This window comes from Setaria viridis, chromosome 7 (genome assembly GCF_005286985.2).
Source record: "Setaria viridis chromosome 7, Setaria_viridis_v4.0, whole genome shotgun sequence".
In the NCBI taxonomy this organism is placed as follows: Eukaryota; Viridiplantae; Streptophyta; class Magnoliopsida; order Poales; family Poaceae; genus Setaria; species Setaria viridis.
The window spans coordinates 27,153,490-27,174,423 of NC_048269.2; the positions used below are offsets into that span (position 1 = coordinate 27,153,490).

General features: G+C 46.4%; 5 protein-coding genes across 6 annotated transcripts; 4 read left to right on the forward strand and 1 right to left on the reverse strand.

Annotated features, from left to right (window-relative positions):
- Positions 1 to 498: 498 nt before the first annotated feature.
- Positions 499 to 5,385, forward strand: LOC117865259 (uncharacterized). The gene is made up of 10 exons (XM_034749416.2): positions 499 to 652; positions 1,528 to 1,565; positions 2,045 to 2,122; positions 2,229 to 2,253; positions 2,351 to 2,383; positions 2,495 to 2,616; positions 2,689 to 2,819; positions 2,923 to 3,149; positions 3,686 to 3,948; positions 5,129 to 5,385. The coding sequence occupies exons 2-10, from the start codon at positions 1,563 to 1,565 to the stop codon at positions 5,213 to 5,215; spliced, it is 969 nt and encodes a 322-aa protein (XP_034605307.1). The 5' UTR covers positions 499 to 652; positions 1,528 to 1,562; the 3' UTR covers positions 5,216 to 5,385.
- Positions 5,386 to 9,631: 4,246 nt separating this feature from the next.
- LOC117863738 (rho GTPase-activating protein 3) lies at positions 9,632 to 13,106 on the forward strand. The gene is made up of 5 exons (XM_034747562.2): positions 9,632 to 10,156; positions 11,279 to 11,399; positions 11,487 to 11,606; positions 11,921 to 12,151; positions 12,230 to 13,106. Exons 1-5 carry the CDS (start codon positions 9,738 to 9,740, stop codon positions 12,794 to 12,796), a joined length of 1,458 nt encoding a protein of 485 aa, XP_034603453.1. The 5' UTR covers positions 9,632 to 9,737; the 3' UTR covers positions 12,797 to 13,106.
- A 137-nt stretch (positions 13,107 to 13,243) lies between these two features.
- Positions 13,244 to 15,163, forward strand: LOC117863739 (GDSL esterase/lipase At5g41890). Its single transcript, XM_034747564.2, has 5 exons — positions 13,244 to 13,694; positions 13,771 to 13,901; positions 13,984 to 14,226; positions 14,330 to 14,588; positions 14,750 to 15,163. Exons 1-5 carry the CDS (start codon positions 13,331 to 13,333, stop codon positions 14,983 to 14,985), a joined length of 1,233 nt encoding a protein of 410 aa, XP_034603455.1. The 5' UTR covers positions 13,244 to 13,330; the 3' UTR covers positions 14,986 to 15,163.
- A 152-nt stretch (positions 15,164 to 15,315) lies between these two features.
- On the forward strand, positions 15,316 to 16,178 carry LOC117863742 (uncharacterized). The gene has a single exon (XM_034747566.2). The coding sequence runs from the start codon at positions 15,477 to 15,479 to the stop codon at positions 15,894 to 15,896; it is 420 nt and encodes a 139-aa protein (XP_034603457.1). The 5' UTR covers positions 15,316 to 15,476; the 3' UTR covers positions 15,897 to 16,178.
- A 401-nt stretch (positions 16,179 to 16,579) lies between these two features.
- LOC117863740 (uncharacterized) lies at positions 16,580 to 19,738 on the reverse strand. Of its 2 annotated transcripts, XM_034747565.2 has the most exons (9): positions 19,514 to 19,738; positions 19,354 to 19,427; positions 19,197 to 19,278; positions 18,873 to 18,923; positions 18,575 to 18,675; positions 18,191 to 18,344; positions 17,925 to 18,113; positions 17,423 to 17,576; positions 16,580 to 16,991 (listed from the first exon to the last, which is right to left on the reverse strand). In XM_034747565.2, exons 1-8 carry the CDS (start codon positions 19,667 to 19,669, stop codon positions 17,448 to 17,450), a joined length of 936 nt encoding a protein of 311 aa, XP_034603456.1. In that variant the 5' UTR covers positions 19,670 to 19,738; the 3' UTR covers positions 16,580 to 16,991; positions 17,423 to 17,447. The 2 variants fall into 2 exon arrangements, with proteins under 2 accessions (XP_034603456.1, XP_072150946.1); XM_072294845.1 differs by lacking the exon at positions 16,580 to 16,991 and having other exon boundaries at positions 17,240 to 17,576; positions 19,514 to 19,737.
- Positions 19,739 to 20,934: the final 1,196 nt, after the last annotated feature.

The following is a 20,934-nucleotide window of genomic DNA, read 5'->3' on the forward strand; positions in this document are numbered from 1 at the left end:
TACTTTTACTCTCTCTGTTTTTTTTTCACCGAAAACGGTATGAATAGATCTTACTGGCTGCTGTAGTAGCTATGCTTTCGGTGAGTGAGGACGAAGGTGATTAGGGGGCACACGAAGCAGTGTCAGTGTTATGGATCGTTGGTACAAGGGCAACCTACAAAAGGTCTAAAAAATGGTAAGCTATATGATTAGGAAAAAAAAATGAAAAAACGGGTGCTTTTCCATTTTAGAAGTATACGTATTTTAAGTCTACGAGAACTATTCTTACTTTTGTTAAGGACATCATTTTGAATATCCATAATGAAAAGAACAAAAAAAGAAAGCTCAGGCTGCTCAATTTCAGTCAGTTTCCGGCCACGGACGGATTGATGTCGAGGCCCATCATCGCCAAAGCCCATACAGATTCTGACTCGCAAAAAAAAGCCCACACAGATTCTCGCTTGGCCCAACCATAAGCAGCAGATTCTCTCTTTTCTCTCACGAGTCCCAATCCCAATTTGTGTGATCGTACCAAAACTATTCGACTCCCACTACGTTCCGATTCGGTGGCCTTCCTTTCTCTGTCTCTCCTCTCTTGGTATTCCTTTCCTGGCGGCGACGACTGGGCGAGCGGCGGCGCCGTCTTCGCTTGCCGGCGACCTGCACCCACCAGGTATGCCCGCCCCTTCCCTTCCTTTACGGCTGTGCGAAACGGAGCACCCCGAATCCTAACGTAAGCTATCTGTATTCGGATCTGACCCAGTTACAACAACTCGCCTACTAACTTCGATTTTGTTTGCAAATTATCGGGTGTTCACGTTTACACCCATGTCCTATGCTGGGTCCGCCCCGCGTGCAGTTCATAGATCTCATGCGACGCTGGCAAACTTGCTGCGTCCTCTCGCAGGTGGCGCGATGTCTTTGCTGGTTTGAGTAGGTCTGGGATTAATCGATGCTGTTAACTTGGATCCGATATTGGTGGCCTCTGCTGCATTTCTAGTGCTTCATAATGCGTCACAGTGGTTCTAGGTTTTTGTGACTTGTTCCGTGCATTGTCAATATCAGTACTGCTTTGGGTGTTGGGCTGGTGTTTGGCGCAAAATGTTAGAGCTTGCCAATGATTTTTGGAGTTTGGTTGGAGTCCTTGGGGATAAATGTGATAAAAGGCGCCATTTTTCCTATAAAATTCCTTCTCTGTTCTGATGAAAGCAGTCATTTCAGCTGTACTTAGTGAACTTGAATTGAGATTTGTTTGCAGAATGAATTGCTTCGGGTATCCATAGTGGGTTTTGATTCACAATTATCATTTTCCTTAACAATGCATACCATCTGAAAATGCTAATTTGTGTTCATAGTCATTCAGCAGTGTCACAGAGGCAACATTTGCGATTTATGGTAGCCTTCGATATTGGTTTTATTGATTGCATTACGATTGTTACACAAACCATTTTATCATGGTTTCCTGTTACTGTGTATTTTCATCATTGCCTACTGTATTTCAAGTCTACAGTTGTGGTATTACACCTTTATTTTATTTGTTGATGGCAGGTTTGAGATAACTTGAAGCAAAGGTTCAAAGCAAAATGGTACCACAATATTTAATTCTTTATTTTGCGTCGCACCACTCATTGGCATGATGCTTATTATCTGAATATCTGTAATCTTAAAAGCATTCATCTTTTGAAGTTCAGGTGTATATCAGGTGTATATGTCTTTATCAGTCTGATCACTTTTGATTAGATGACTACAAGTTAAACCAAGAAGGATCAAGCCAGCCCAAAATCGAACTTCATATGAACACATTATATAGCACGCAAAGTTCCTTGTGTTACAGTACTGTTTCATTCTTAGCTTCAAACTTCTATTTTTTTTATATATTAAGTGACGTGGATAGAAGTCTAGTTCATAGCATGGTTAAGATCATCTTGAGATTTAGACTATTGCACATATTCCAATGATGCAAACATTATTTTTATTTATTCTTCATGTGTTATCTTTGGCTTCCCTGGCTCTATTATGGATGTGGTTAATGCATATATCAACATGATTCCTTTTATTCCTGCAGTTTTACGGGGGATATGCATACCATGGCAGTACGTTTGAGCAAACGTACCGTTGTTATCCAGCATCCTTCTTTGATAAGGTATACCACTCCTTGGTGCTCTCAATTTTATCTGCTCATACCTAGCACTTTGTTCTCCTTGTACATGCTGAGTTGGACTTACACTTCTTTCTATTTCTTTTTTCAGCCACACCTTGAGGGTGGTGACAAAGGTAAGTGTGGAGAGCAGTTTGGCTTTGTCATCTTTTTTTTTTAACGCACAGTTAATATGACATACACTTGATATTGTATTGTTGTTGTCAAATGCAGTAATAATGCCACCATCTGCCCTTGATCACCTGGGTAAGCTCAGTAGTTTCTTTATCCTTAGCCATTAGATTTAATTTTGCAACCTCCTCTTGTTGACTTAATTATACATTCATAGTCATTAATTCTTTGGGCTCTTTGTAATAGCTTCCCTTCACATCGAGTACCCAATGCTATTTGAGCTGCACAATGATGCAACTCAACGGATTTCACACTGTGGTGTTTTGGAGTTTGTGGCAGAAGAAGGCATGATCATCATGCCCTACTGGGTATGTGCAAAAAGTGAACTTTTTTACTGCTATCTTAAGCCTGTCTTGACTGATTTTTTTTCTATGTCTTAGATGATGCAAAACATGCTTCTTCAAGAGGGTGACACTGTCCGTGTGAAAAATGCCACGCTTCCCAAGGGTACATATGTGAAGTTGCAACCTCACACAACTGATTTTCTGGACATCTCAAATCCAAAAGCCATGTAAGTAAATCAATAAAGTTGTTCTATACTTATCTGTTAAAACCTTTATTCCTTTTGGCATTTGGCATCATCATTCTCATTACTTGCTGGTGTAACTTTGCAGCCTGGAGAAAACTCTCAGAAATTTCTCCTGCTTAACTACGGGAGATAGCATCATGGTTGCTTACAACAACAAACAGTATTATATTGACATTGTTGAAACAAAGCCTGCTTCAGCTGTTAGCATCATTGAGACAGACTGTGAAGTGGACTTTGCACCTCCCCTTGACTATAAAGAACCTGAGAAACCACAGCAGCCTACAATTCCCACAAGCAAGGCTGCTGCTGAAGGTTTGTATTTAGCTTCTTTGAAAAAAATTTGTAGCCTATGAATGCAATTGACTTGTTAGATGTGCTTGTTTTACAAGGTTGATCTTCTCATCCCTATCTGTACCTTGGATTCTAGTAGTTTCCTTTCTGTGTCTGGCACTGCCATCTGGACACTCTACAACCAGAATTAGTATTTTGTCCATTTTCTATAAGCTTATATGTGATAAAGCTAGGAGCAAAAAATCTCCACCTCAACAAACCAACCCGTCAATTCATCCAAACAACCCCAGGGTCCGCTCGTTTCGCGGCAAGATTACATCTGCATAATACGACCTACCACAGATCAATCTAAGCTTGGAAACACGGAATTAATCTGGGAAGAGCAGGGAGGTCACCTTGGTTGGTGGCGCGGTGTCAAGTTTCTTTGATTCTGAATGAGCCTGTTGAGCTCTATATTAGATCTGTCAAATTGTTGAAGTGCATGAAACACTACCTGTGTGTTGTGTTATATAAAAATTTTCTTGTTAAATATGTTTGCTTGCTGTTTCAACATGCAGTTGGAGACACTGTAGTTGAAGATGAACCCAAATTCAAACCATTTACTGGATCCGGAAAGCGGTTGGATGGTAGAGCCTCAAAACTACAGGCATCTGAGGTTCCATCCACTGCACATTCTGTTCCTTTGGATTCAAACAAAAGAGCAAATCAGCAAACATCATCTGCGCCTGCAACTACTTCTGGAGCTAGCAATTCCACTCGTCAGAAAACAGGAAAGCTTGTTTTTGGTTCAAGTGCAAGCAACAATAAAGAACCACAAAAGGTATTTCCCTACTTTAGTGCAAGCTTGCTATTTTCAATTATTCATGCTCCTTTTTTTCAGTGAATTTTGACGTTGATTTTTGGCTGTCTGCTTTGCATAAATCTTGTGAATGTGATCGATGAACTATCAATGTTAATCTTTATTGGCCAAATATCTGAAGAGCTAACCTTTTCAAGTTTAGTGCATTGTATGCCAATACAGATTAAGTATGCTAGATAATCCAACATCCAAATGCGTTGAGGAACTCAAATCCATTTAAAATTTCTTATCCTCTCAGACATTTTTGTAACCCACATATTCCAACTTTTGGTTCGATGGAACCAACATTTCTTTACCTACTGTAAGCTATTCTATCCGTTTGGAACTAGTAGGCATATAATTCTATAAAAGGTCAAACTGCGTAAGTTTTGAGCAACAATTAGTCACTATATGCAGTATGAAAGTTATTTCAAAGATCTTTCAATATGACATTGATCTTTATTTCAATTGTTGATTTTAGTTTAAGATAAATTGATGGTCAAAGTATACATTGAAAGACTTCGTTAAATCCTATAATATGCCTAGTAATAAAGAACAGTAGTAGTGGCTAGCATAGAGTTTGTGCATTGCTATGGAATCCTTTTTTCCCTTGAGGGAAAACTGGGTGTGTCTAACTCTGTATTTCAAATGCGTCTTGACTTGTTTAATTGATGTTTTATGTTACCTTATCAACAAGCCCTTGTTATTAAACATATAAATGAGGAGTATTTCAAATGTGTCATGACTTGTTTAAGTGATATATTGCAAGTTAGGTTCTAGATTCTTGAATTTCTGCAGTGTATTGTTGCCCCACCTCCAGATTTTTCTACTGCTCCTTATAGTTTGTCAATCTTGATTTGTGGCCATTGGATGGAATTTGGCAAAAAGGAAATTTAAGACAACGTGGCATTCCTTTGAGCCATTGTCTGTAGTCTGTACTCTGCTTTGTTATCTATTAATTAGTATATGGAATTATCTATTACAGATCTTGCTACATGATAATGTAACAAGTGATAGTCCTCGGCTGCTAATCCCTTTTGGGTGTTTCTAATCTCTTTTGAAGTGTCTTTGGCGGGTTTTGACAGCATGCGCAGTTGGCCAACGTATTCTCAGGTTTTGGATATGATATGAGCAGTTGCTGATTTCTGTTGAACTGTAACAGGCTCCTGCTAAAGAGGAGGAACCCCCGAAGAAGGATGAGCTGAAGTTCCAAGCTTTTAGTGGGAAGAGCTACTCCTTGAAACGTTAGCTGCCCATTACTAGATTTAGCCTTACAAATCATGTTCAGTGGCAGCTGTAGACAACTGTGTCTTAAGTATCCACCAGCATGTAGATATTATTTGAATTATGTAAATGTTTATCTTCATGGAAATATGGCCATCTTTCTATTTAATTACAAATATTCTAATAACGATCTAATGCGCGTTATCCTTCGCACTCTGTATGCACAACTGCTCGAGTCTACTGTGAATTTTCAGTCATGATTTCTAGATGGTAACAGCGTGCCAAAATCTAAAGCAAATCGCGCATGGAACATGAGCTATCGTTCTCAGTGGAAGACCGGATGGCAGATGAGTGTTGGGCCCTGGGAGTTTGGTTACGTGCCTATTTTATAAACCCTACTTTCCTGCTGATTGCTGAACAAAAGAGCATTATATGCTTTGTGGTGGACCAACGTACTGAACAAGTTCTTTCAATAAGTTTCACTTGCCACCTTTTATTTTGCCCCAGCATCTATTACTCATCTATTTTGTTCACTCGTACTCCCTCTGTTTTTTTATGAGGCACACAGGACATATCAAAATTCAAACTTTACAATTTTTGACCAATAATTTGACTATTATTTTTTTATTTTTATAATGTAAATTTTATATGGTTGGACTCGTAATCAAATATACTCTACAATGGTTATAAATTTATAACCATAAATAATATAATATAATATAAATAAATAATCAAAATATTATTTGGAAAATTATGTCAAGTTATGCTATGCATACAAGATAGATGGAGGGAGTACGTTTCTTATTGACCAGTCAAAAGTGTAATAGGATTATGGGATAGCGTTCAGTACAGGAAACAGTATCGTGCCTATCTTACGACTGGATAACTGTAATAACATTAATGAGCGTATCTTACGACTCCTTTTGTGTTTGCTAAGTTACCAGTTTCTGACCTAACCATCACACACAATAATATCCTACTCCACTACTTTATCTTAGTACTAAGATAAAGTCAAAAAATCCAAAACGCACATTTGTCAGTGTCGCTCTGCTCTCAATGCATGGAAGTGCGAACCGTCTAGTTTGCCCCAGTGCCGACCCACACGGCCACATCCAGTCATCCACACATATAAAAAAATGATCGCACATCATCCCATAATTCATCATCTGTTCAAGTGCTCCACTGAAGGAGAAGGACAACAGTGCACCATCCTTTTCTTTAGGAGAAGAGGACAGACAACACTATCCTTGATCTCAAATCAAGCAGCAACCAAGCAACGCAACGTCTCTCTGACGTCCTCGCCGAGGCAGCAGCATGCATGGGCTCTGCAACGCTTGCTGGCTGCTTCTGCAGCTCTGCGTCGGTCCAGTTGCAGTTGGGAGTGGCCAGGCCACCGATCGAACCGACGAGTCCAAAAGCTCCACAGCGCCGCCTGTCAAGATCGGAGAAAGCGCCGCGCACCAAGAACCGAGATATGTCGACATGTTTGTGGGCGAAGCAACGCGCACTAGCTCTCTCGCTGGCTTTTTTTGGTTTTGGCTCGCGCGTTTGCTCGCCGTGTCCTTTTTCTGGTGCACATCGTCTTCAGGTAGCACGTAGGCGTTGGGTGCTTCTAGCTTTCTTCCCCTCTCCTCCTTTTTTCCTGGGTGCTCGTCCACTTGGCTCTCGAAATGGTGGATCATCTCCTAACTCATCGTCATCTAGACCAGGGTTAGTTTTCCTTCCTATCTCATGAGCACTACACTGCCTGCTTGAATGCTTGATTGAATAGATAAATGTTAATAACTGTCACGATAATGTTTCTTCTAACCTACCACACGTCAGGCGAAAGGCGTATCGTGCCTCCTGGTTTGTCCAGTTACGTTGTACGTGTACAAACGTATCAGGTGCCCAGAACATTTGGTGTGACCAACTGGCCACTAATAAGGACACACGGACGATCACGAGTCACTGCACGTACAAGCTTTGTCTCCATGACGTTGCTGCATGGTGGCATTTGACCTAGTTCATTTCGTCTCCAACAAGGTTCCAGTAGTTTTCTTCGACCGGATCGACCTGAAATCTGCTATTTGCCTGCCTGCATGCATTGCGGTTGCGGTTATGCATGCTTATATCAGCAGCTCCTCCATTTTCTCTATGTTTACATACAGCTACAGTAAGCTGCTGCCAGTGTATCGCTGTCGACAACTGATGTCGTGAGGAGGCGACGACGAATCACGAAAACATGACAAACCAAACACGTAGCCAGCATCGATCGATAGACTCCTTTTCTTTGCCCAAATTAAAAGCGATGCCCTTAACAGACGACGTGCAGGTGAGGGAAGGTGACGGATCGCAGAAAAGCATGGAATCCTTGAGCTCGACCGATCGATCCACCGGCATGCCATGCTTAAAACCCAAGTAAAACTCGTGGCAGCAGCAGCAGCCCTTGTATTAAATAAACAAAGAGAAGAGGTAATCAGGAGCCATCTACATTGCGCTAGCTAGCCAGTGCCTAGTATACTGTGGATTCCAATATCCTGAGCTGTCTTGTCGAGGTGGCACCGCATAACAGAACGCGATTGACACGCCACCTCCACGTAGGCACGACGACACACACCGCCTAGCTAAAATATAGCTAGCAGCCGACATGCGTGCATGAGCATGGGTGAGATGAAATGTCAGTCTCGATAAAAGGAAAAGAAAATGTTAGCAGCCTGTTCTTTGTCGATTCACACCTGAATTTTGAACGTAAAAGATGAACGAAAGCTGTTAGATAGCTTTTCTTGAGAGCGCGGTGCTACCAAAATTTGGTGTTTATATTAGGATAGGAAACAATGATGGTGCATCACGTGTGAGAGCGATCGGGAGCAACTGATGCTCCCATGCATCCTCTACATACTCGGATAAGCTAGTACTAATAATGACGATGATTACATTACATGTTGGCTAGCTATTGATCAGTGTTCAGTACTACTACTACTATGCTATGCTTACTAGTAAAACACGCTGCAGATTTGGGTGCGACACTAAGCTTGTGGCATATACTAATTAACATTTACAATTCAAATATATGCTATATATACAACTTCAAAATGAGGCCTTCTGGCAAGTACTCACTCTTTCAAATATGCTGAAGGTGTCAGAGTAGTACTGCAACGAAGTGGTCCATTGTGTGCGCTAGGCGCTGGGCAGATAGAGACCAGATTAGGCAAGGCAACAACTGCAAGCGCGAGTACGCAAAAACCACCATAAACACGAGCTGGCCGGAGGCAAACCAAGAGGTGGTCCAAAGATTCATTTGCCTTTTACACAAAGCAACACACAATTACTCCTCCACACACGTCGCCAATATAATGGATCTACCGCCATCGCCACGTCTCCTACAGCCGTAGCCGGGCATCTCGACGGTTCGACCTCATCCCCGTCGTAGAGTGGCCGGCTGGCGCCAACGGACTGGATGGGCGGCCACTTGGTCAGGCTCAGGCAGCAGGCAGGCAGGTCCTCCACTCCAAGTACGCTACGAACTGTGCGAGCCACTGACTCACTGTATCGGAATAACTACGCGCGTACTTAGCAGCAGTACTTGGATCGCCATGTGTCGCAGCCGGCAACCGATCTTGGGTTCTACGGAAGCGCCCGGACGGCCGGTTGTCCCCGGCACGGAAAAAGCCAGCCTTTGCACCTGCCCTTTCCTTCCTTCCCCGAGCACGGGAGGAAAAGCATCGCATCAGCATGTGATCTGTTTCCCCGATCGGACGCGAGGGAATGGAGCCGGAAACGCCTGCCGATCCCGTACGAAGAAAGATAACTCCCCGACCCGACCGCCGGCATTTACCCGCGGCAACCGCGCCGTGCCACGGCTCGACAACCCCCGGAGCCGACACCAGAGCCGGCGCGCGCGTACGCGATCCCGCCGTGTGCTCCGCCACTCCTGCCCCGCTGCCCTGCCGCCGCCGCTGCTGCCGGTCACGGCTCCACCCCACCCACCGCGCGGAAGCCGCAGCTAGAGCACGTGGTGACGGGTAAGTCCCTGGCCGTAACCACAACTGGCCTCCGCCTAACCCAGGCTGTAAAGATCTCCTCGCGCGCCGCGCCGCGCACGCACACGCACACGCAGCCGCAGGCACACACCACACACCAGCCGCACCACGCGCACACCAGCAAGCAGCAGCAGATCGGCCGCGGCCACCAGACCGCCAGAACCAAGCCCACACCCGCTGCTCCCCACCGGCCCACCCCACTCCACTCCACTAACCAACAACGCCCACTCCGCCCGCTTTCCTCCTCCGCGCATTTAAAAATCAGCCACAGCAAAGCGCGAGGCAGTAACAAATCAGGCACAGCAAAGCAAGGCAGTAAGCAAGCAACGTGGGGTTAATCAATCAGGCAGGTAATAAAGCTGGGGGATTAGTGCGGAGTCGTTTGAAGCAGCCGGGGGTATAAAAACCGCGAGGCAAGCAAAGGGGAGACCTGCCGAAAAACCACTTGGGCCGCCACCGCCCCGCCAGCCTCTCTTTCTCCCGCCTCCCGAGCGCTCGCCCAACGGGGCCAAGCGCAGTCGCGCCATGGCGCCGTTCCAGATGCGCTTCGGGCTCCAGATCTCCCCTGCGCGTTCCGACTACGAGGAGGACGACGAAGAGGAGGAGGACGAGGAGGAAGAGTACGACGAGATGGAGAGCGAGGGGACGGCCTCGCCCCCGATGACGATGCTGCGGGCGGGGAGGGGAGGTGGTGGAGCAGGGGGAGGGCTGGTGGGCGCGGTGGTCGGAGCGCTGCGGAGGTCGCTGGTGATGTGCAGCGCCGGCGCCGTGGGGGACGAGGACGACGACGAGGAGGAGGACGGCAGCGAGGGGGAAGGGATCGAGATTGGGCGGCCCACGGACGTGCGGCACGTCTCCCACGTCACCTTCGACCGCTTCGGCGGCTTCCTCGGCCTCCCCGCCGACCTCGAGCCCGACGTGCCGCGCCGCACGCCCAGCGCCAGGTGAGCTCGCCCGGCAGCGTGAATGATTAAGCGTTGTTTACTTGTTTTTTTGCCTATATACCTCGATTTTCCCTTTCGTTGTACTAGTTCTGCGTAACTTGATTTTTCGACTGCTTACGTGAAGGGATTGTAGCTTTCGTGAATTGGGTGCTGAAATATGCTTAGTGAAAAATTGTTTCCCGTTGGTCTTAGTTTTCCCAATTTCAGTTGGTGCGCAGCACAGCACTGGACTTCATCGAAGTTCAGGCACCAGTATTGTGTTCCGGGAACTCTTCCTAAGCAAAGCTGGTGGAAGTAAGCTGCGTTTTGTTCTGCTCTGCGTTTAGAAGTGATCCAGAGTCCCTTTCAAAAAAAAAAACAAGAAGAAGAAGTGATCCAGAGTGGTAATAAGGGGATTAGGTTATGGGTTTTCAATTAATTGGTAGTAACTGAACGAGTTGATCTCGTGAAGAGAGACGGCAGGTGGTAATTTACTTCTAAAGTACTGCAAGTTGTTGTTTTCTGTTTCAGGAAGTACAGATGAGAATTTAGTTATTTTGGATTGTTTGCTCTGCTCTGCACCTGGCATATATCCAGTTTCCGAAGATAAATGAGTGCTTACACAATATAAATAAGTTAATTATAGGATATACTTACATGTCTAAGGGTCTAGTGAGCTGTCAAGTGGATTTTGTTGCCAAACTTGATTTGCCCATGTGCTTGAGCTTGAAGCAACAAGGGCTAGGCTGTTTGAGGTGGTTGGCCTGTTGGGCAGCATGGGCAACTATTAAGGAATCTTCTAACCTTTCTTTTATTTTTGGAGTACGTTCATTTGTACTTGCGTCAGATATGCTCTCTGATGTTTTTGTCCTTTTTCCATTCTACAGATAACTTCCCATAGAATTTTAGGTTGTTGACATCCATTCAGGATTTTGCTCAGTTGACGAATTGGTTGAGCTAGTACTATGAACATTTTACTTGTTGCGTTGCCATTACATCCTTTTCCTTAATTAATAGTGGCTGGTGATGCGGTGGTTAGCTGTAATGTTGACCTCAAATTCTACATCATACGGCCTTAGGCATGGTCTCCAATTCACTATTTTGCCAGTTTCTAATTTTTTCTTGGTCAAATTCTACATGCAGTGTGAGTGTATTTGGGGTTTCACCTACCTCTCTGCAATGTTCATATGATCAAAGAGGGAACAGTGTGCCCACAATACTGTTAATGATGCAGAGGAAGTTATATGTACGTGAAGGACTTAAGGTATAGCCAGCCTAATCAACGAATTTAGAATTAGAATGTCAGTAATCAAAACTGTTTGAACGTTTACATATGTCCATTTTATCTTAGATTGAAGGGATCTTCAGGATTAATGCAGAAAACAGTGAGGAAGTCAACGTCAGGGCCCAATTAAACAGTGGAGTGGTTCCAGATGAAGTTGACTTGCACTGCCTTGCTGGGTTGATAAAGGTATTGTTGACTCCCGCAATTTATCATTCATCTGCAGTGTGAGCTCTTTCTTTAACTTTCCATATTGAGAAAGACCTGAAACTGACAGTCAAACATGTAGAGTTGCAGACAGAATGTTGTGAAATATCAAGCTGCTAGGTCTTGAATAATAAACATGAAGTTCTTAAGAATAGTAAACATGAAGTTATTTCAAGGGAAAAAATGTATGATTGATGCAGACCTTTTTTTTGTGAAAAATGGGTTGTTACTTGGGTATTCATGTTGTTCCCATATTTTCTTGTACTCCACTCCATGATCTCTGTGTTGCCTTGTAGGCATGGTTTCGGGAACTTCCTGCAGGAGTCTTGGACGCACTGACACCTGAACAAGTAATGCACTGCAACACGGAAAAGGAGTGTGCCCTCCTTGCTTCTATGTTACCACCAGTGGAAGCAGCACTACTTGATTGGGCAATTAATCTGATGGCCGATGTTGTAGAGCATGAAAGCCACAACAAGATGAACGCCCGAAACATTGCGATGGTTTTCGCACCCAATATGACTCAGGTTACCTGCAATGCCTCTTACTTTATCTGCAGATCTCACCAAACTGCATGTGCTAATCATTGGGAATTTATCTTCCAGATGGCCGATCCGTTAACCGCCCTGATACATGCAGTTCAGGTGATGAATTTCCTCAAGACTTTAATCTTGAAGACTTTAAAAGAACGAAAGGAGGCAGCTGGAGCAGTTTGGGCATTGCAATCATGCTCCGGTTCCCCACATGACCAAGATGAGCCTCAGATGCCAGAGCATTTGGAGAAACCTTCAGTTCTTTCAAGTCAGAAAGACTTTGATTTTCCCATGATTGATAGGGCCACTCCTGTTCAAGTCCTTGGAGCTGAGAAAGCTATCCATCATGACTCACAAAGCCGTTCTGATGAGCCAAAGAAGTTTGGAATTGACATGGACCGCAAGAAAAGCCACAGTGATGTTTCCTCTCTTGGCAGAGATCTGAGAAACCGAGTCAGTGGTTCTGGAAGAGAATTCGGTAACAGAAATACGGAAGGCTTGTTCGACAGATTTAGTTTTAGGAAAGGGGTTGAGAGGCTTTGCAGGCATCCCGTGTTCCAATTGAGTAGGTCCATGAAGAAGTCTGCAGACGTTGTGGTCTTTGATGCCCCCAGAGAAGCAAGACAAGCCTGGGTATGATACGATGACGATATTGCATGTAATATCTAGTTGGTGATGCTACTCTTTTCACCTTTGTGTGTAGCAATTAGCCATTCCCCTAGTTTGTGTGAGTAGAACCGATTAGTGGTTAGCTTGTTAGGTTACAAAATTGAGGTTATCTGGGTGTATAATATCGCCGTTTACTTCCGACGAAAGTGTCTGGAGAAGTAGCATGTAGCTTCCACCGAGTGAACTCAGGCTCCGTGGCTCCGTGGCTCCGTGCTGTATGTATACCTGAAATGATTGCAAACTCTTGATGGCCTCTTATAAACTTGCTGATATGCTGTAACATTATTAGCCTGTACAGTACAGTAACTGTCACTAAATTGTTGTGTAAATGCATATCCTTTTCTGGAGTAGGATGCATTCATCAGATTGACCAAATAAAAATGGTAACAGTGTCTGGCTGCCTTCCTGGACTGCAAGGTGCCACCCAGTTGCCTCTGTCCTCTGACCCGTCTCGATGCTTGTCCTCTCTTTTGCTGAAGCAATCAGGCCTATGACCGTGTCAACATGTACATCAGCCTCTGCAAGCGACGTGTGCACACACAAGAAGCATGGCAATGCCATGTGCATGGGAATATATTCAACCTCAGAGATATCTCTCAGCTTGCAACGTGCAAACACAAGATGGCTTTGTCCCGTGCTCTCTGCTGCTCCTCTCTCATTGCGACGCTGCTGCTCATTGCTCCTTCATCTGCAGTAGTGTCTCGTGCTCTCTTCATCTTTGGAGATTCCCTTGTTGATGCAGGCAACAATGACTATCTTGTGACCCTTTCCAAGGCCAATGCGCCACCGTACGGTGTCGATTTCGCATTCTCCGGTGGCAAGCCGACCGGAAGGTTCACAAATGGGATGACCATTGCAGATATCATGGGTAATGTCGAGTGTGAGTTTGATGAGTAACTGTGATTTCATACTGGATTTAACGTCTTCAGGTACTTGGCTGTCAGGTGAAGCCTTGGGGCAGAAATCTCTTGCTCCACCCTACTTGGCCCCAAATTCAAGTGCTGCAATGACGAACAGTGGGATCAACTATGGCTCTGGTTCTTCTGGCATATTTGACGATACTGGTTCTTTTTATGTATGCAAATTCATTAATTGCTTAGCTGTTATTTACATTTTTTAAAAATGTTTCTTACTTATATATGAAACATCATTGTAAGATTGGACGAATTCCGCTACGACAGCAAATCAGCTACTTTGAAAAGACCAAAGCCCAGATACTGGAAACCATGGGCGAGGAAGCTGCGACTGATTTCTTCAAGAAGGCGCTCTTCGTGATAGCAGCAGGATCCAATGATATTCTGGAGTATCTTTCACCTTCAGTGCCGTTCTTTGGACGAGAGAAGCCTGATCCTTCATCCTTTCAGGATGCCTTGATTTCCAACCTGACATTTTATCTGAAGGTTCTACCCTCCCACTTGTAGACTCGTAGTAAAAAGTGAACTGCAGTTTTCTGTCGATTTCTCTCATTTCAAGCTGATCTCTACTTTCCTTTCTTCAACGCAGAGGCTGAATGAACTGGGGGCTAGGAAGTTTGTTGTGTCCGATGTCGGGCCACTAGGTTGTATACCGTACGTTCGTGCTCTGGAGTTCATGCCTGCAGGGGAGTGTTCAGCATCTGCGAACCGTGTCACTGAAGGTTACAACAAGAAACTGAAGAGGATGGTCGAAAAGATGAACCAGGAAATGGGTCCGGAGAGTAAATTCGTGTACACGAACACGTACGAGATCGTGCTGGAGTTTATTCAGAACTACCGTCAGTATGGTATACTTTCCTTCCTTGCTGCCGCTTACTTCCCGCAAAATGCAGTGCTACAGAGTTCAGGTTTCAGAACTCCAAACGGCATACCTGGTACCTCCTGCTGTTACTGAACACGCAAAGAATCGCTTGTGGTAAACGAGATCTTGGTTCTTTGACACCGCCAGGTTTCGACAACGCGATGGACCCGTGCTGCGGCGGCAGCTTCCCTCCGTTTCTCTGCATCGGCACGGCCAACTCCAGCTCCTCGCTGTGCAGTGACCGCTCAAAGTACGTGTTCTGGGACGCGTTCCACCCGACGGAGGCCGCCAACCTCATCGTCGCCGGCAAGCTCCTCGACGGGGATGCAGCAGTGGCGTCCCCCATCAACGTCCGCGAGCTGTTCCAGTACGAGCACAAATGACACCGACTGTCCGGTACACGATCGATGCGCCGTCCAAGCCGGTTCATCCAGTGTTTCTCTTAGGCTTTTGGACTGGGTGGAAGTGCGAACGGGTCAATTGGTTCCATGTGCAAATGGGTAACTTGAAGAATGTGACCGTTCCTTCGTTTTCTCAAAGCTTTAGTTTCTTGTGCCTTTATGTTGTTTTCTGAAGCCTGGAAAGATTGCTGACCGTAAGCAAGCTGAAAGAAAGAAACAGCCGCCTTTCTTAGCTCAGGCGAGTCGCCGTCGTTGAACGGGCCCGGTAGTCGAACGTACGGCGCATGGCAGTGGCAAGCCAGGCCGGCCGACGAGTGGTACTGCAGAAACCGCACGGCGCGCCAGAGAAAAATTGAAAGAAGAGCCGAGTGCAGAGCAGTGCACAATATTATCGGCCGGACCAAAAGCACGACCGGCCAGGCGCCGCCGGTGCAACTCACCGGTCGCGGGGCCGGCTATATATATGTATATATATGCACACAAAGCTTGGTGAGACCCGGCCGCGTGTCGGCTCCCCACCAGCTAGTTCCACTCCCCCCATGGAGCCCGCCGCGGCGGCCGCGGGGTGGCCAGAGAAACTGCCGGGCCACGACCCCGAAGCAGCCGCGCGCGCCGTCGAGGCGGCAGCGGAGGCCGCCCTGCGGCGGGCGGCGCCGTGGCCGCGGGTGTCCGCCACGGCAGCGGGCCTCGTCGCGGTGGGGCTCGGCGGCGCGGCGCTGCTGGTGTGGTGGGCGCTGGCGTTCCACCCGGCGCACGCGCGGCTCTGGATGGTGCCCGCGGGGCTCGTCCTCCTCGGCACCCCCGTCATGGCCTGGCTCTCCCTCCTCGCCTCCGGCCCGTGCGGCCGCCAGCCCTCGCCGCCGCCCGGCGCTGGCGCGTATGCATCAGTTTAGCACTTTGGCTAGCTGCGCCTGCGCGCACTTTTTTGCGTACGATCGATGCTCATGCTCAGTTGCTTTTCCTCGCCTGCTTGTACGTACGTCCTGTTTGATCAGAGCACCCTGTAGTTTCATTGCAGCTTCTTCACATGTGTGTGTGTGCTTGCATGTAGATGCACCAAGCTACTCCTCTGGTTAATCTCTTCGTTACCGAGACGTTGCAGAAAGTGCGTGTTCTTGCCAAGCTGCTAGCTAGAGCGGGAAAGCATGAAAAGATATGTTTTTTTGTTCGGTTCTTCCCCTCGTTGCTCCGTTGAGTGCGACCTTTCGGCAGATGTGCTTGTCCGTGCTGCTTCTAAGTCTAACGCGAGGCGCGTGCTAGCCGCCGAATCGTGACCATTGGTCGGCGTCTCGTCGAGAAGTGGACGTGCATTATGTGGCCAAAGGGGCCCAGCTGATGATATTTCTCACCGGATAGGGAGGTTTTCCACCCATCGTCCAGCTTTTGCTGTTTAGGAATGGGCATTGCATCAGGTAATTGGATGCTCCAGTGGATTAACGATAAGATTAAGCTATTGGAACCGGAACTAGGTAGATTAATTGGCTGGGATCTAAGCTTATCCTGAGATAAAGGATGCATCCTTCTGCGAGTGTGCAGTCTGAAGCACCAACTGATCCGGTAAGCATGGCATCAGACAGAAATGAACGGCCAGGGGTAAAACCGTAAAAGGTGAATGACTGACCGACGCTTGTAAGGACCACTCTCAGGCTGCCAAAGGAGTTTGCTTGGTACAAAACGACCTGGCAAAAAGGAATTTGTTTGACACGCTACAACCTAGACGGGTTCTCACCTCTTGCCGAGCAAACTGTACGTACCAGTCAAAGCCCGTTGAGTGCAACTGCGCGAGCAGGAATACAGCCATCAATGCCTTATATAAAAGGGAGTAAGGGACCAACTTATGTTCCCTTCTCTCACTCTGTTTTGCAACCAGCAGAGCCATGCCATCCCTGTAGCCTGTAGGGATGCTAGTCGACTCGTCTAACAGGCTATCTTGTGGCTTGTTAGGCTATGAAGTGCTCCGTTCAGAATTCAGATGTTGCCTCTGAAACCTACAATAGTATCAACTAATTCTCATTATGCAGACTATTTTCAAGTACTATTTATGGCAAAAAAAAAACTATATCCATCTGTTCTAGCCTTCAGGGCTAAAAGATGCTGGACCTACTCATGATTCGTGATGCTTCCTATGGTTCATCATTCAATGGCAACATAATTACCATGAGCACCATTGATTTGGATGTCTTGTTGCTAACTACTGTACTTATCCTCAAACAAACAAAAAACCGAAGAGAAAATGTTTGCAGGATAGCAGTTGCACTGCTTTGACTCAATATCCACTTTTATTTCACTAATATTAACAGTGATGTACAATCATTTCGTTTATTGTTTCTGGGAGTCCCTACATTCCAGTACACAAACAGCATCCAGGAGGGGAGAAACAACAGGAACAGTCTGAAGAACAGGGTTCAGATTAGCTGACCAGTGAGTAATAGTGGCAAAACCCCTCAGTTGGCTTCAGCTTCAGGGTGGACTTTGGAGCCAGGATAAGAAAACAGCTTGGTAGCATTTTTGTAACTCAGCTCTGCCAGTTCTGCCTCTGGCATTTCAAGCAGTGATGTCACATACTTCAAAACCTGGAAAATAAGGGACCCCACAGTATGTCAGAAGCTTTTTCTCATCCATTTATTGCTAAATATGAAGTAAACAGGCCTTTTCTGAAGATGGAACGCTCAAAGCACAGTAGACTGCTTAAGAAATTTAAACAAAAGGACTTCGGTATACTAGCATACGCTTTTAAAATTACACGCGTGAAAGAGAAAAGAATTTTTCATTGTATATTTGTCTTTTTTTTTCTTTCACCTCCAAGACAACTTTATTGTCAAAAAGGCGCACAAACACATTAAAAGAATAAAGTAAGGACAACCTTGAAGAAAGGAAAATTTCAGCCAAGTGCACCCAAGCCAAAAAAAAAACACACTTACGATATGGATATTTTCTGGGTGGTTCAAGGATTCATTTGATGCAGTAGTGGCCTGTGACTCTGAATCTTTGTTATGATTTTCAGTATCTGCATCTGAACTGGGCACAGGGACCGCTGATACAGAAACATCATCCAATTTTGGCAATGCATCAGGTGCATCCGTCTCTAAAAGAATTCTATCCAAGGGTATCTAAAACAAAAACAAAAGCTGTCACTGGAAAACCCTTCTGAGATGAAATGTCATTAGTATACAATCAGCATACTTACTGACTTCAGCATTTGCTTTGCTTTAGTGGATTTCATGCCTGTCAAGAAGCCAGACAATGAAAAGTAGCAACCTAAATTTGCAAGGCCAGGCACCATTTCTGCAGATCCCATATACGAATGTACCAACACGCCTGCTGGAAAAGGTCCAGTTTGCCTGGAACCAAGATGTTAACACACTAAAGTATGCTCCATGGCATCTCGCTAAGTCATTTGTATCCAAGACAAGAAGGATTATAACGGCATTGGTTTTCTATGTATCAGAATCACCGTATCCCTTACACCCTTACATACAAATCGATGCATGCCATATTAAGTGAGCAAAGCAATTCAAGGGTTTCAAACTGGACGTAATTTTAATAATAAAGAACAAATAACATGTCTTACTTCAGTATTTCCAGAAGATCACCAAATGCCCGCACACAATGAACAGAAACAGGTCTCTCCAATTCCTTAGCAAGTTCAAGTTGTCGCTGGAACACTTCAACCTGTGATAAGATTGTTTTGCTGCTGTTATAGACTTATGGGTATTAAAATTTAATAGGTACATTTGTGTACAAACAACTAAAGTAGAGCAATAATAGTTGAAATAGCAATATTCACCACAAAACTGAAACTCCTGATAGAACTCATACACAGGCATGCAACAAGAAGTGCAGGGTCCATGCTATTGCTGAGTACAGACCTGTTCTCCGAAGTCGATGGTTTTTCCATGTGAACCTTTGTCCAGACCAATCTGCATTAGTAGTGAACATTTGACAAGATATGATTTCATGACCATGATAATGAATCCAATTCCTGAATCTGATAAACCACCTGAGCATACTTTTTTTTAGGAAAACCACCTGAGCATACTAATATAACCAAATTCCTGCTATGGAAGCCTTACTTTGCAGCTTAGAACAATCTAGTGGTCCATATAATTTACCGAGATTCAATTGCCGGCGAAACACTTAACAGTTTAACACCAACTAGCGGATTGGGAATTTTGGACGGAGGAAAAGCTCACCTCCCCAACAGCCGCCTCTGGGGTTTCAGCGAAGAACCGCCGGAGCGAATCCATCCAATCCGGCGACCTCTCGGGGACCCACCTACCAAAGTCAAGCAACCATATAGCGTAATCAGCAGAGCCACGCGAGAGGCAGACAGGGACCATCAATGCTCACCATGGGTGCAGGCCGAAGCAGGGAACGACGGCTGGGTGATCCTCGGCCATCTGCTTCACCAGGTGCCAGTCCTTCTGCGCGCGCATATATTAGGGGAGCGGTTAGCGGGGAGCTATATGTACGCTTTTGTCCCTGGAGACGAGGTCGTTGGAGGGCGTACCTCCGAGGTGCCGTTGACCGCGAAGTGGGCGACGCCGGAAGCGGCGGCGGCGCGTATGAGGGCGGGCGCGACGGCCACGACGCGGGGGTCCTGGAGGTGGCAGTGCGCGTCGAAGAGCCGCACAGCGGAGGCGGTGCGCGCCGGAGCCTGGGCCATGACCGGCGGTTGGATGCGGTGGACGGAGCCGGGGACTTGGTGGGACTGTTTTGTTGAAGCGGTGGCTGCTGTGGGAGGCTCCTACGTAGATCTTGTGATAAGCAACGTGGCTTTAAAGCTAATAGGTCCAATTTATACATAAATTATATTCAACATTTCGAAAAATTATATTCAACATTTCTTAACAAATAGATCAACATTTATAAATACTACATTCAATATTTTTTAAAAATAACTACGTTCAACATTTTTCTTGAATTTCAATAGAATGGATTCAACATTTACTAAAACCTATATCAACATTCTGAAAAAAGTCGGTGTTCTTCTCTAGCTCCGGGGCACACCGGCGACGGTGACGGGTTCCTGTACCAAGGGTACCCCTGGGAAAGGGATTCAAGGCAGCCAAGACACAAAAGGTTAAGGGTCCAACAACAGGAGACGCGCTGAAGACGGTCCAGACGACGCTGCGGCCGATCGCCTGACCTCCCTTAGTCACGAGCCAAGAGCTGTAACTCGCTGGTTCAGCCAGATCGCGGGTGGGGCCCTCAAGGGGCCCATAATGCCCCAACCACTCCTTGACTAAATGGTGACCGATGCCGTACCGGAAGCATTAAATACAGGGCGTGACCCTCCTGACCGCCCCACGCCGAGACATGATCGGGCGAGAGGAGCCGACCTTTAGCCAGCGGGTCCAAGAGTAAGGCTACACCCCTTGGACCGCCCAGGATGACCTGCAGAGTGAGGCCACGCGCGGTCGTATGCGCCCACGCGCTCCGACATCATCATCACCCTCGCCGCCAGGGTGAGTCGTCAAGATCAAGACTCTGCCCCCAAGCCGAGTCCCGTACGGGCTCGCGGGCAAGGTGGGACCTAGTGCCAGGCGTAATGGCATGGGGAGGTTGTGAGCGTGCCAAGGAGGTCGGGGAAAGCCAGGAGAAGCGGCACGTCCCGTCCAGGCCGCTGACCAAGGCTCATCCACTCATCTCCGGTACAGACATCAGTGGGAGCTTTTGTCCCGTTCACTGCCACGGGGTTGGCGGATGGGACGGAGCACGTCGCAGAGCAGGTCAGGCCGTGCGTAAGCGGCCCACGTCGCACAAGAGCCACCGTACAGGGCATACGAAGCCCACGACCGGCCAAGAAGACAGGACAAGAAGGCCCATCGGTGCAAGGCTGCTCGACCATGCCACAACCCCCAACCTCCGAGGTCGGGGAGCCCCTCCATTTCTCAACATTGTCACCCGGTCCCTAGCCTATATAAGGGG

Coding starts and splice junctions, on each gene's coding strand:
- LOC117865259 (XM_034749416.2), top strand. Junction 2,254..2,350: donor CCTTGAGGGTGGTGACAAAG/GTAAGTGTGGAG, acceptor TGTCAAATGCAG/TAATAATGCCACCATCTGCC. Junction 2,617..2,688: donor TGATCATCATGCCCTACTGG/GTATGTGCAAAA, acceptor TCTATGTCTTAG/ATGATGCAAAACATGCTTCT.
- LOC117863738 (XM_034747562.2), top strand. CDS start 9,738: ATGGCGCCGTTCCAGATGCGCTTCGGGCTCCAGATCTCCCCTGCGCGT. Junction 11,400..11,486: donor ATGTACGTGAAGGACTTAAG/GTATAGCCAGCC, acceptor ATTTTATCTTAG/ATTGAAGGGATCTTCAGGAT. Junction 12,152..12,229: donor TCGCACCCAATATGACTCAG/GTTACCTGCAAT, acceptor TTTATCTTCCAG/ATGGCCGATCCGTTAACCGC.
- LOC117863739 (XM_034747564.2), top strand. CDS start 13,331: ATGTACATCAGCCTCTGCAAGCGACGTGTGCACACACAAGAAGCATGG. Junction 14,227..14,329: donor ACCTGACATTTTATCTGAAG/GTTCTACCCTCC, acceptor TCTTCAACGCAG/AGGCTGAATGAACTGGGGGC. Junction 14,589..14,749: donor TCAGAACTACCGTCAGTATG/GTATACTTTCCT, acceptor TGACACCGCCAG/GTTTCGACAACGCGATGGAC.
- LOC117863742 (XM_034747566.2), top strand. CDS start 15,477: ATGCACACAAAGCTTGGTGAGACCCGGCCGCGTGTCGGCTCCCCACCA.
- LOC117863740 (XM_034747565.2), bottom strand. CDS start 19,669: ATGGCCCAGGCTCCGGCGCGCACCGCCTCCGCTGTGCGGCTCTTCGAC. Junction 18,676..18,872: donor CCATCGACTTCGGAGAACAG/GTCTGTACTCAG, acceptor ATCTTATCACAG/GTTGAAGTGTTCCAGCGACA. Junction 18,345..18,574: donor GATCTTCTGGAAATACTGAA/GTAAGACATGTT, acceptor TCTTGGTTCCAG/GCAAACTGGACCTTTTCCAG.